Genomic DNA, 14482 nt, shown 5'->3' on the forward strand with positions numbered 1-14482 from the left:
AAAATCTGCAAGTTTCGCCAAAGTTTCTGCGCCATTGTAAACTACTTATGGCCGATTTTGTTATTTCCCGATTTTTTCACATCACTGGGGGTGCCAGCTGTCGGCAGCGCCATTTCTGGCCATTTAAGTGAGTTTGGCCAACTAGGGTTTTTTCAAAAACGGCGCAATGCACCGTTCAGAAAAACCTTACCTGAATATAAGAACATCAGCGCAGAGAAGAGAAAATCGGCGTAGAGACGACACCATTGTTTTAGCAGAGCTGAGTTAAGTTTTAGGGGGAGGGAAGAAGACACGGCACCGGAGGCGGGTGGCCATTCGGCCTAGGATAGGAGCAGCACCAGAGGCAGAGTGCCATTCAGCCTGGGATAGCAGCAGCACGGTATCGGGGGTGGGAGGGCCAATCGGCCCAGGATAGCAGCAACACCGACACCAGGGTGATGGGGCATTCAACCTGGGATTGCAGCAGCACCGGGGGTGGGGGGGTCAATCGACCCGGGATAGGAGCAGCTAGGGGGTTGCCTTTCAGTCCAGGATAGCAGGGCACCGGGGCTGTACAATTGCTTATGACTTGCTGCATCTTGTATGTTTCACTTTGCAGCCTCAGTCCTTCAGTGTGTCCCTCATTACCCTGGCAACCTCACTTTTTTGGCACAAACCTTGAGCTCCACCCACAGAGCTTAAGGACAATCTGCGCTGCTCCAAAATGAAAGCTTATTCCGGCGAAATTTGCAACTTTTTTTTGGCGCAGTCGGCCATTAAAAATTTGGATATACTTCTTCAACTGTGCCAAAAATTGGCAATGTGGAAAATTGGCCCCAATATTACTATAGTTAAGCTTTTTCTGTCATTTCAGTAGCTTTATTACTGTAATAATAATATATATCCAAGCATTATAGCATTATAGCATACTTCAGAAACATGGCTAGCTAAGGAACTGAATTGGCTTTGACTGCCAGCAGTTTAACATGCTACCCTTCATTTAATAAGGGAGAAAAATTGCTCAATTTATCAGCACTGAAATCTTCTATCTTGATGAATATAAGAAAAGGGAAGATTGGCACAATGAGCATCCAGAATTAATAGATGGAAAACAGGGTGCTGCTCCATTATTGGTGTGTGATCCTCCCCATCCTATTTCCCCTATATACCCCACCCAGATGATTAATTATACCCAAGTGCATAGAAGAAAACAATAATTGGCCTGGATTTTGCAGTCAATGCTCGCCATTCACCTCGCTGACAGTTGCGCACAAAGTTTTCGTGGACTTTTGAGCAGAGACTTGCTTTCACCAGGCATCTGATCCGACGCTGTACCCTCTACAGAGGATGTGGTAACTGTGAGTAGGTCAAAAACAGAGAGGCTCTTCAACTATTCAGATTGAAGAATCCTCAATGAAATACGCAGTGTCTAAACCAGGAAGTATAAAGCAGGTACTATAAATTAGATTTAAATGATATACAGAAAGTAAAATAAAGATTGGGAAAGACAGATGGGATTAAGAGAGAGAGATAAAAGAAACATACAGAAAAAGTTAAAAAAAAATATTAAAACAAAATCTTTAACACCAATTAACTTCCGAAGGAATGAGACTCCACACTGGTAAAATTATATTTTCAGGGCCAGAGAGATTGTTTGAAAGTAATGATCATTTATCACATTGTTAAAAATTCACTTACTCCTGAATGCATCTAACTTTTTCTGGTGTCTTTAGTGGGGAACTGGTGGACAAATACAGCAACGACACGCCATTGCATGTATTTCAATGCCAAGTCTATCGACGAAGACTGTTACAGCCCATCCTGTGGAGCAGCGGGGTATCTCTGACAGCAACTTCCGTATTTCCGTGTTTAACTGCGCACTACGGACATCAGAAGTTGCGGTCTGAATTATTCCATAATAATGGTGAGCGCTGATAGCCTTACCATTATTATCTATGCAAAATCTAGGCCCTTATCTCTTATTCCTAACTAATGGTGAATAGTTGTGACATCTGCTGACAATGCATAGCTTTTAACAACACTGTTAGCAAATAAAGTTCATTGAAATCTTACAAAATACATAAATTCCACACTAGATTATCTATTATGCTTCAATTTGCACTACTTCCTTTTTAATACTTTTAGGTAGCACCTGAGACAAGGGGAGTGATAAAATGGATGAAGAAAATACCTTTTGTTCTTTCTGCAAGTTTGCATGGTGGAGATTTAGTAGCTAGTTATCCTTTTGACTTATCGAGACTTCCAGAAGAAGACAAAATGTTTTCGCCCACTCCAGATGAACAGGTACATTATTTAGTACTTTTAAAATGTCCTTTGTCTAAAAGTAAATAAAAATGAAAATACATACATTGTTACATTTATGATTCTAGCTGTTCAAGATGTTGGCTAAAACATATGCTGACGCACATCCCGTTATGTCGGAGACATTAGATGAAAGATGCGGAGGGAACTTTGCTGAAAATGGGGGCATTATAAATGGAGCGCAGTGGTACAGTTTTGCTGGAGGTAGGTCACTTTTGTAGGCTTATGTAAGAATTGGATAAACAACATTGAAGTGCATTTACGTATGGATTAATACCGTTGTGAATTAAGTCATGTGATCCATTACTGTTAAAATCTTAGGATTAAAAGTTTATTGTGATCACTATTTTACTTGCCACATTTATAGCAAGTTTTCTCAGTTCTCAATTCGAATGGCTTTGCTTACTCTGAGCAGCACATCCCATTCTGAAAGAAATTCTTGCCTATATTCCTTTCAGCGAAAAAAGTATCTTCAGCTGTGCTCAGTTGATATATTCCCATCGCAAGGCTGTGTCAAATGGACTCTCACATTTCTTCTATTACTAAAGCTGTCTCCAAGAAACTTGTTTAACTCTTTCAAGCCAAATGCTTCTTCTCCCCTGTTAATTCTCTTTAAAGCCCAAGCCCAACCAAGACTTGAACACTTTTCTAATTTCTGCCGAGTCTCTTTGAACAGCTCTTGCATCCCTAGACAGAATATGTGATGTATGCACAGGTAGTGTGCTGACAGATTTGTAGAGCTGTTGCATTGTGAGTGGCTTAGCTGGTCACGTGATGTCCACAAGACTCAATAAAACCCCAGTCAGTTGGGTCTAGGTCATCCACAATGTGATATGCAGTTGTGAGCCTCATGGATCAACTGGTAATGTATAGTGTGATTGTTAAACCTTTATTAATAAGACAACTAGTTCTTAATAGCAATGTGTTGCTATGAATTCTTAAGCAAAGAACCCATGAAACAAATACATTACAAAATGGTGATGAGAATGGGAGTTTCTTCATGAAGAAATTTGGTGGAATTTCCTTTTGAAGGCAAATGCAAGTGGAGCACAGCAAGAAGATATACCAGCAGAGTGGTTCCCGAATGAGAGTCTGGCAGTACCATTTTTTTTGTGAGTAGTGAACAGTGGGGAACTGACAATAGGAACTTGTGGAATGCCATTTAGAGCCATTGAAAAGCAATTCAAGATTATTGAGAGTGATTGGTGACTATTATGCTAAGAAGGCAACATGGCAACATGGATGTGTCAGTAATTTGGAAGCTTTTGACAAAAATAAGGAATTGTTTAGATCCTCCAGGGAAAGATTGGAAATGGTTTTTTTTAGAGCTAATGATGTAAATGAAGTCACAGCCAGTGTGGCAGATTCACAATTAAGGAATCAAGCAGTTCAGGAGAAGATGAAAGCTATTCTGTCAGTCATGATTGGAGCAGAGAATTATAGTATCGTAGCAAATTTGTTAACCTTGAGAAAGGTCAAGGATGCTTCATTCTCAGCCATATTATAGACATTGGAGAATCATTTTGATCCACAGTCTTTAGAAATAGCGGAGAGCTATAAGTTTGCAATGAGAAACCAAAGGCCTGATTAAACCATCAGTGAATACATTGCTGCAATTTTGGAGGATTCCTAAACAGGGTTCTTCAAGATAAATTTGTGTGCGGATTAATGAATGGACGCCTCCAGGCAAAATTGTTCGATATGAATGATTTCTCTTTTGAGAGAGCTTGCAAGATAGCCACATCCATGGAAATGGCAGGAAAAAATATTAAGGAATTTCACCCATTACCGGCAGCATTAGTAGTTCACAGCCAGAGGACTATAGAAATGCAGAACATTGTGAGCCCTAGTTGGTGGGAAAGTTATGAATCCAAGAAGCATGGGTCAGCATATTTTCTTTTCAAATACAGAACTACACCTCATTCTACAACAGGATGTACTGCTGAATTATTGATGAATGTATGCTGAAGATACATATCAGTTTATTGCAACCGAACTTGTCTGATAGGGTAGAGAAGGCACAATTGGTGCAGAAATGTCATTGGGAGGAAAATTGCGCTCGGAGGCTTCCTTCATACGAACGCCTCCGACCTGAGGAAAAATCTACAAAAGTACCTGGTGGGCCCGGAGGAACGTAAGATCACGTTCAGAGTCGAGATTTGCTATGCAAAGCATGGGAGATGATTTTGAGGTACGTACGTACAAGTTGGAGTCACGTGGGCCTGAACCACCGATCGCGATGCAGCATTCTTATTAATAAAAATGGGAACTCCGTTTGTACGGACTCCCATTATTATCAATGAGAAAAAACCCTAAAACACTGAAACACTGCATAATAATAAATAAAACACCCTATATTAAAAATTAATTGAAATTAAATATAATTAAATGTTTAAAAATATATATTTTGGGGATTTAAAAAAAATTTGTTTTGGTAGTGTTAAAAGTAAACTTACCTTAATGGACAGAGCTTTTAATATATAAATGAGTGTTTGAGTGTTTAAATTTAATTTTTATATGATTTAAAACTCTTACGCTGGTAAAAGTAATCTGGTAAAAGTTTGAAGGACATTCGCTGGGCATGAATTGAACAAATAGCTCAATCTCTCCTGCACGAATGTCCTTCTCTCGGAGGATCTGTCAAGAGAAATCTTGGCAGATCAGAAAAGCCGGTTTTCGGCATTGCACTGCAAAAAACGGCTTTTGCGAGGCTTTGCCGGCTCCGTGCGCATTTCGTACGCACCCGGCAAGGCCGGAATTTTCAGGCCATTATCATTCCGGTATTAAAGAGCAGTGCAATCAGAAGGGTGATCCGGTCAGAGTTCTCAGTCCGACGAAAAGGCCAAATCGACATAAAAGGGACATTGGTACAATTATTCGGGCATGTGGCAACACGCAGTTCCTGGTCAAAATTGGTAAATACATCAGGAAGGTTCATGTGGATCAAATGTTTCTAGCAAATGATGCACCTTCGGTACCATGAGTAGATGATTGTAAGTCTGACTTGGACGATGATCACAGTGAGTTGGCAGGTCCAAGTACTTCAATGAACACAACGGTCACAACTTCCATATCCCCAATACTCAGATGCAGCTGACTGAAGGCGGTTCTGTGGGTATGGGACAAACTCGCACAGACTCTGCATCTTTGGGTGGTGAGGTGGATTTGGGCTTCAGTTGAGAAGGTCAATGAGAAAATGCAAATCAACTAGACAGGATATTGATAACTGGGAATATCAAGATCTTAGGAAGAAAGAGAACACCAGGACTGATGAAAGATTTTCAAGGAAACTTGAAAAGGAATCTTGAGCTACATGCCCTGAAAACAGAAATTCTTCAAGACAGTCTCCTGAGTCAAATAAGAATATAGAAAATGGGCATAGCCAGCCAAGAAGGAAGGTAAAAGCTTACAAGATACTCAGGCTCAGCAGTCAAGTTGGTAAAATTGTAAACATGATAAGTAATCTTTTGAAATATTGTATAAATACCTTGGGCAGAAATTGCCCCTCTTGTTAAGGCCTGTTAGCACCTCAAATCGATGGCCACGCTGCGGAGTGCAGTAACGGCCGAGTTCTCGTTAAATGGCCGGTGAGATCGCTATTGCCCCTGACGCAGTTTAGCGGCGGTGTGCAGCACTGCACCTCTTCGCACCCCACTTCTGCGGTGGTGATCGACAGCACTCATAAATGCGTCATACTGCGCGCACCGCTGAGCTCCCGGGCCGGATGCCCCATTGCCCTTTAAAAGTTGTCCAGCCACTCGGCGGTGCCAAGAGTTGTTTTTTTCGGGTGGTGCACAGTTGTTGATGCACACTGCCGAAGTGCCTTAAAGGGTTGGTAAATTAATTGGATTTAATGTCGGCGACTTTGTTGCGTTCTTTGACTAGCAGTGCAAAGCTATAGTGCGCACTGCTTTGCGAGTGCTGGAGATGCCTTACACCTGCAGAACGGGGAAGCCACTTTGAAGAGGCTGTGCTTGTGGAGGCCTTTGAGATGCCTTTGAGTAGTGCTTGCAGGCCAACGCCTCCTGCGCACTGTGCGTGCTGCCGAGGCATGAGGGAGAAGGCGGCGCCGGGGGCAATGGCTGCAGAGGCAGTGGGCAAGGGCCGCAGGCATAATTGCGGACCAACATGGAGAGGGAATGGGAGATGGCCACTGAAGGTAAGCAAGAGAGGTGCCACATGAAGGCCCTCAGCAAGGGCTTCCCCCAAGGAGGAGAGTCAGCTATGCCGACCTCCCCCCACCAGATAATGGGCGAGCAGCCCAGGAGGCAGCCTGCAGCGGAGCCAAATGCTGGGCAGCAGCAGCCTGCAGAGTTGGAGGAGGCACAACAGCAGCAGGGAACAGCCAATGAGCCACCTCACATAGCAAGATGGGCATATCACAGAAGGGTCTTCCACCATCAATTCGCATACACTGATATGAGTGATGGTCAGTGCCTAAGCAGACTGAGATTCTGGAAGGACGTCGTCACTGAGATCTGTAATCTCCTGCAACCGGAATTGGAGCCACGGGTGAGGACAGGCCTGAGTGTGGCATTCAATGTCACTATAGCTTTCAATTTTTATGTCACTGCAGACCTCTGCAACATATCGCAGTTTGCAGCCCACACAGAGGCCACAGATGCTCTATATAGGAGGAGGGCCAACCACATCTCCTTCCCCATGACCAGGGAGAAGCAATTGGAGCGTCAGACTGCATTCCTGTGCATTGCGCACTTCCCCAAGGTCCGGGGGGTTATTGACTGCACCCATGTAGCACCCCACCAAGCTGCAGAGCAATTCAGAAACCGTAAGGGCTTCCTCTCCTCAATGTTCAACTCGTTTGCGACCACAATTGTAAGATTCTGCAGGTGGATGACCGGTATCCTGGCAGCACCCACGATTCTTTCATACTGTGCCAGAGCAGTGTTCCAGGAGGCGGAGCGGCAGTGTGGTGAGGCCTACAAGAGGCCCAACAGGCGTCGGGAGCCAGCGGGAGGTCCAGGAGGCAGAGCGGCAGTGTGGTGAGGCCTACAAGAGGCCCAACAGGCGTCGGGAGCCAGCAGGAGGTCCAGGAGGCGGAGCGGCAGTCTGGTGAGGCCTACAAGAGGCCAGCCGGTGCAGCTGCAGCAGGGAGGCAAAAATGAGGGAGAAAGAAATCGAAAGGTGACATCACAGCCAAGGGGGTAAGTGATTGGCTGGTGATTGGTAAGTAGTTTTTCTTTTTCTTTTCTTTATCAGTAAGTAACCTTTTAGCATTGTTGTTGTCAAATTAAGTTAATCTAGGGGTTAAGTCATGACAGGAAGAAATAGCAGCACATTTGGAAAACAGTGACAGGATCAGTCCAAGTCAGCATGGATTTATGAAAGGGAAATCATGCTTGACAAATCTTCTGGAATTTTTTGAGGATGTAACTAGCAGAGTGGACAAGGGAGAACCAGTGGATGTGGTGAATTTGGACTTTCAAAAGGCTTTTGACAAGGTGCCACACAAGAGATTGGTTTGCAAATTCAAAGCACATGGTATTGGGGGTAATGTACTGACACACATGGAGAACTGGTTGGCAGACAGGAAGCAGAGAGTCGGGATAAACAGGTCCTTTTCAGAATGGCAGGCAGTGACTAGTGGAGTGCCGCAGGGCTCAGTGCTGGGACCCCAGCTCTTTACATTATACATCAATGATTTAGATGAAGGAATTGAGTGTAATATCTCCAAGCTTGCAGATGACACTAAACTGGGTGGCGGTGTGAGCTGTGAGGGAGACGCTAAGAGGCTGCAGGGTAACTTGGACAGGTTAGGTGAGTGGACAAATGCATGGCAGATGCAGTATAATATGGATAAATGTGAGGTTATCCACTTTGGGGGCAAAAACGTAAAGACAGAATATTATCTGAATGGCGGCAGATTAGGAAAAGGGGAGGTGCAATGAGACTTGGGTGTCATGGTTCATCAGTCATTGAAAGTTGGCACACGGTTACAACAGGTGGTGAAGAAGGCAAATGGTATGTTGGCCTTCATAGCTAGGGGATTTGAGTATAGGAGCAGGGAGGTCTTACTGCAGTTGTACAGTGCCTTGGTGAGGCCTCACCTGGAATATTGTGTTCAGTTTTGGTCTCCTAATCTGAGGAAGGACATTCTTGCTATTGAGGGAGTGCAGCGAAGGTTCACCGGACTGATTTCCGGGATGGCTGGACTGACATATGAGGAGAGACTGGATCGATTGGGACTGTATTCACTGGAGTTTAGAAGGATGAGAGGGGATCTCATAGAAACATATAATATTCTGACGGGGCGGTACAGGTTAGATACAGGTAGAATGTTCCTGATGTTGGGGAAGTCCAGAACCAGGGGACACAGTCTTAGGAAATTGGGTAGGCCATTTAGGACTGAGATGAGGAGAAACTTCTTCACTCAAAGAGTTGTTAACCTGTGGAATTCCCTGCCGCAGAGAGTTGTTGATGCCATTTGATTGGATATATTCATGAGGTAGTTAGATATGGCCCTTACGGCTAAGGGAATCAAGGGGTATGGAGAGAAAGCAGGAAAGGGGTACTGAGGGAATGATCAGCCATGATCTTATTGAATGGTGGTTCAGGCTCGAAGGGCCGAATGGCCTACTCCTGCACCTATTTTCTATGTTTCTATATAGGATAGCTCGGACAAGTGTTAGGCTCCTCCTATGCTATGTGGGAAGCCAGGGGCGCTTCCAGTGTCCCTGATGACAGGAAGTGCATCCGCCTGCAGCACCTGACTGACTGTGTTGCGGCACTGGAGCTGCGGGTGGATTTACTCTGGAGCATCCACGATGCTGAGAATGACGTGAATAGCACATTTAGTGAGTTGGCCACACCGCAGGTAAAGGTTACACAGAAAATAGGGGATGGATGATCAACAGGAAGAGCAGTGGATGGAAGGTAATGCAGGGGTCCCCTGCGGTCACCCCCCCCTGCAAAACAGATACACCGCTTTGGGTACTGTTGAGGGGGATGACTCAACAGGGGAGAGCAGTAGCAGCCAAGTTCATGGCACCGTGGGTGGCTCTGCTGCACAGGAGAGAAGGAAAAAGAATGGGAGAGCGATAGTGATAGGGGATTCGATTGTAAGAGCAATAGATAGGTGTTTCTGCGGCCGCAATCGAGACTCCAGGATGGTATGTTACCTCCCTGGTGCAAGGGTCAAGGATATCTCGGAGCGGGTGCAGGACATTTTAAAGAGGGAGTCTGAACAGCCAGTTGTCATGGTGCATATAGGCACCAAAGATATAGGTAAAAAATGGGATGAGATCCTACAAGATGAATTTAGGGAGCTAGGAGCTAAATTAAAAAGTAGGACCTCAAAAGTAGTAATCTCAGGATTGCTACCAGTGCCCCGTGCTAGTCAGAGTTGGAATTGCAGGATAGCTCAGATGAATACATGGTTTGAGGAGTGGTGCAGAAGGGAGGGATTCAAATTCCTGGGACATTGGAACCGGTTCTGGGGGAGGTGGGACCAGTACAAATTGGACGGTCTGCACCTGGGCAGGACTGGAACCAATGTCCTCGGGAGAGTGTTTGTGAGTGCTGTTGGGGAGGAGTTAAACTAATATGGCAGGGGGATGGGAACCTATACAGGGAGATGGAGGGAAGTAGAATGGGAACAGAAGCAAAAGATAGAAGAAAAGTAAACGTGGAGGGCAGAGAAACCCAAGGCAAAAAACAAAAAGGGCCAAATTACAGCAAAATTCTAAATGCGCAAAGTGTGTTAAAAGACAAGCCTGAAGGCTCTGTGCCTCAATACGAGGAATAAGGTGGACGAATTAACTGCACAGATAGCAGTTAACGGATATGATGTAATTGGCATCACAGAGACCTGGCTCCAGGGTGACCAAGGCTGGGAACTCAACATCCAAGGGTATTCAACATTTAGGAAGGATAGGCAGAAAGGAAAAGGAGGTGGGATGGCTCATGATTCCTCTGCGCAACCCCAGAACTGCTGTGCAACTCGCATACAATTTGAGTCTGACGGCCACCAGGACGATTATCGAACACACTATTGCCATTCTGAAACAGGTTCTGTTGCCTGGACCACCCAAGGGGTGTGCTGCAGTACTCGCCTGAGCGTGTCTCCATATTTGTGGTGGTGTGCTGCATGCTCCCTAACCTCGCCATCATGAGGGCACAGCCATTGAAGTACGATGCAGCAGTAGCAGCTGTGCAGGAGGTGGAAGAGGGGGCCCAAGAGGAGGAGGAGGCTCAGGAGGAGGAGCAGGATGTGGATGGGCAGCCATGCAGGATCCACAAAGGAAGCACAACACCGTCTCATAGCTGCCCGGATCACATAAGTCTGCATCTGGCCATTTCCATGGGCCAAACTGTGAGCCCTCTCACACATCATTCCCGCACATTGAAATGAGAGACCTGATCACAAATTCCAAACATTAAATAAAGATTTATTAAAACCGAAACAATGGGTCTCCAAAATACTCACATAATCCATTATCACCCTTGTCCAACTCCTTATTACCCCTCTTATGCAGAGCTGTCCTCACAGTACACCGCAGTGTCTCCCCTGTGGTTACCTCATAGCTTTGGGAAGATTGCTGCTGTGTGTGTAGACGGAGCTGCAGATGTAATTCTCAGACTCCCTCGACCAGCTCTGACCCTGGAAGGGCTGGCTGACGAATGGATCGCATCCTCCCGTGCACCTTCAGTCAGAAGTGGCTGGGGCGAACCCATGGTTGGCAGCAATTGTGGAGTGGCAGCTCTCAGCTCAGGGCTGCTGTGAACTGGAGAGGCACATCAGTGTCCTGGACCAAGGACAGCACAGGTCGGCGGGGTGGGGTGGCACCGTTAGGCTCCCGGTTGATCGTGGTGGACCCAGCCGCAATGGTCGCATCACCTCCAGCTGATAGCAGCCACACTCTGGAAGCCATCAAAGATGAAAGCAGTCAGACACTTCGTGCCCTGTTGCCCAGAGTGCACGAGAGCATTCTGAACTTGCAGGGCAGCGGCCATTCTGTGCAAAGAAAGGCCAAGAGGAATTCAAGACACAGATGCAAAACCTGCCCTTTAAGAAGATCAGGGAGCAGCTGCATTGTTGGCATGATGGTTTGCGTCAAATGGATAGGAGGGAAATTTCGTGGTGCAAACTCCATTCCACAGGCACACCACTTAAAACAACGCTTACCACTGGGAATTAACACTCCGCTCCATTTCGGGTATGAAAAAGGACAATTTCTATCTTATTAACACCACATCCATATTGGCGGTACCAGACAGTCAAATGCAGTGCATCCGCCCTGTTTCGGGCAGGGGGGACATTTTGGCCCCCTTGTTTCGAAAAAAAGGGGAAGCAGTCTAATGTATGCACCTTTGAGTATGCTCACAGTTTTGTAGAGCTGTTGCAGTGTGAGTGGCTTAGCCAATCAAATGATACTCACAAGACTCAATAAAACCCCAGTCAGTTGGTTCTCGGTAAGCCACAATCAGGTATGCAGTTGTGAGCCTAGTGGATGAACTGGTAATGTATAGTGTGATTGTTAAACCTTTATTAATAAAACTATTAGTTATTAATAGCAATGTATTGCTATGAATGCTTAAGAAAAGAACCCATGAAGCAAATACATTACAGAATGTAAAACTACTTCTCATCTAAGAAGTGTTCCCTACCTAGAATCTCCATCACAACACTTCTTCCTCCCACTTTCTATTTTATCGATGTTTGAATGAACTTTCCTCCCTTGTTGCTTCCAAGCTACAAATACACACTTTTCTTTCTCTCTGCATCTCCAGTGTGTTGAAGTCAAGGACGAGGTTTCCTGGAGGCCCCCGCTAAATGTTTTGGCGTATCTGAGATGGGCATGGTTGTTAAATTTCTCAGGGACATTTTCTGCCGCGTCCTTGCATCCTACTACATCTTCACCTGTCCCCCACATCCCATTTCATGCTCCCCAGGCTCATCTGCATTGAATATACCTACATATGGGCATGTGTATTCAAAATATATGCATATGAGTGAAATATGTCCTTTGACATATTTATCTCTAATTTGCATATGTAGAATATTGGATGCAAGATGATGCCTGTCAGTCCCAATTATCCAATGACCCAATGGAAAGTACCCCAAGAATTTTGTTCACTTGTGGGACTGCAACAGTTAGCCTTAGAGTGATGCCCTGCATTATATGGGCTGCTTGGAGGCCGCCTTTACCTTTACCTCTTCAGCAAAATCCCACTCCCCATTTTGGCAGGGCTTCTTGGCATAGGCTGCAGTGCCCATCGCCAATACTCAAATGGTCTCCAGGCTAGAAAATCAGCCAGGGTCAGGGGCTCATCTCCTTGGCAAGCAGAAGCCCACCTGCCTGGAGACGCACGATAATTATGGGGAGGGTGATAGTCCGGTCCCAAGCTTGCACGTGGTCTCACTGCCACTGCCATTTTTGAGAGACCTCTAGTGCCAGTGTGGTACAAAAGACAGCACATTATACCACCGTGTAAGGTTGAAATTGAAGTACTTTGCCACCAATGTGTCTTATTCAGAGATTACACTGTGAGTCAGGAGAGGACATTTCTATTGGAAATACTACTGCAAACGGCCATCTGAAATTAAATTATTTTTCTGAGATGCAGGAGAATTTTAACTCTCTGTGATAGGTGGTAAAAGAGCAGTTAAAATGGAGTGTCTCCATTTCCCGCCAATCTGCGATTTCAATGCGCTCCTGAGTCGGGCGCCCTGTGCAGACCTCCTGTCAGGTATAGCTATTGGGAGACCAGCAAGGTCACTGAAGGTAAGTTTAAAAAAAACTTTCCCTAGTGAGTCTGGGAGGCGTAGAAGTGCTCCTCCAGGACCCAAAAGGCAAATCCAGGCCTCTGCTGCCCTGGATTTCCCCCTACCAACCGCGAGACCCTCGCAACACTCCTCTACTGGATTTGACTTGCTGCTTCTGACATATTTCCTTTTTCTTAATTCCCCACTCACCTTCCTTCTCATCATATTCCTCAATTAGTTCCCTCCAGAAACACATCCAATTGCCCCTGAAAATTATTTGTACTGTACTGGGTTACTATGCAAATGTCATAAGAGTCTCATGAAACAATTCAGCTCTTGTAAATGTTAATATATCTTTAAAGTACTGTAACATCTGTTTTGTATTTTCAGGGATGCAAGATTTTAATTATCTGCACACAAACTGTTTTGAGATAACATTGGAAGTCGGATGTGAGAAATATCCTGACATTGAAGATCTCTCTCCAGCCTGGCAAGAAAACAAGGAAGCCCTCTTGACCTACATTGAGATGGTATTTTTTAGAGCTTAATCAATTAGTCAAATATAATTTAGGAATACTGAATTATTGTCTGCCTAAAATAACATTTAAAAAAATCAATATTAAAGCACTGAGTAGCTAAATTCCTTTTTTAATCATTTATTTAGTTTTTTTTACTTGTAGTTTTGATATATCACAAACCTCATGTGTTTACTTATTTAAAAAAAAAATTTTCACTTTTAAATGGGATTCTCCTTTAAACGCAGCTGGTTTGAATCACTTCACTTTATCTGTGGGTTAGGTGAAGTGGCGGACATGACAAGAAAGCCTATTACCATTGCCTTTTAGCCATGTATTTGCTGGGAAACTGGGTCAAACATCAAACACAGTTCCCTGAGCTTACATGATATTTAAAATGGTGGCCCTGGCAACATAGCAAAATTGTTCTTCATTATTTTTAAATATTTTTTAAATCATTAGTTTAATAATTACATTGTCCTAGAAATTCCATGGTGGTTTTGTATTTACAAAAAGGAAAGATATTGGGGAGGAGGTAAATCTTTAATTGGTTTAAAATGAGTTGAGATATAATAAATAAAAGGAAAGTCTTGGAGAGAGTAGTTAAACTAATGGAGGACAAAGTTCCAGGGCCTTACGGGATACATCCAAAGTTCCTGAAGGAAATGGGGAAAGAAATAGTGGAGGTCCTAGAAATTATGAGGAAGGTTCTGAGGCCTCCCGCCTGCTGGAAGTAGGGTAGAAGTGCTTCAAAAATGGCAGGGTATGCTTACTGCCCCGTTCCAGCTGACAGTGTAGCTGGCACTCCCTTCCTGAGGGACAACCGTTGTGTGGAAAGAGCGCTCACCTGAGATAGATGGTAGGTCCTTTTAATATGCAAATTAAGTTCCTATGACATCAGTAGGACCTCAATTGCCATTTGAGGACTCACCTGGGAGGA

General features: G+C 44.6%; 1 protein-coding gene across 1 annotated transcript in view; it reads left to right on the top strand.

Moving 5' to 3' along the window:
• Nucleotides 1-14482, top strand: part of cpz (carboxypeptidase Z) — a 99356-nt gene that overhangs the window by 79947 nt on the left and 4927 nt on the right. The window contains exons 7-9 of the mRNA XM_070864241.1: nt 2125-2283; nt 2370-2505; nt 13418-13557. Of these exons, the coding sequence (XP_070720342.1) occupies nt 2125-2283; nt 2370-2505; nt 13418-13557 (435 nt within the window). The remainder of the gene's footprint in view (nt 1-2124; nt 2284-2369; nt 2506-13417; nt 13558-14482) is intronic.

This window comes from Pristiophorus japonicus, chromosome 2 (genome assembly GCF_044704955.1).
Source record: "Pristiophorus japonicus isolate sPriJap1 chromosome 2, sPriJap1.hap1, whole genome shotgun sequence".
In the NCBI taxonomy this organism is placed as follows: Eukaryota; Metazoa; Chordata; class Chondrichthyes; family Pristiophoridae; genus Pristiophorus; species Pristiophorus japonicus.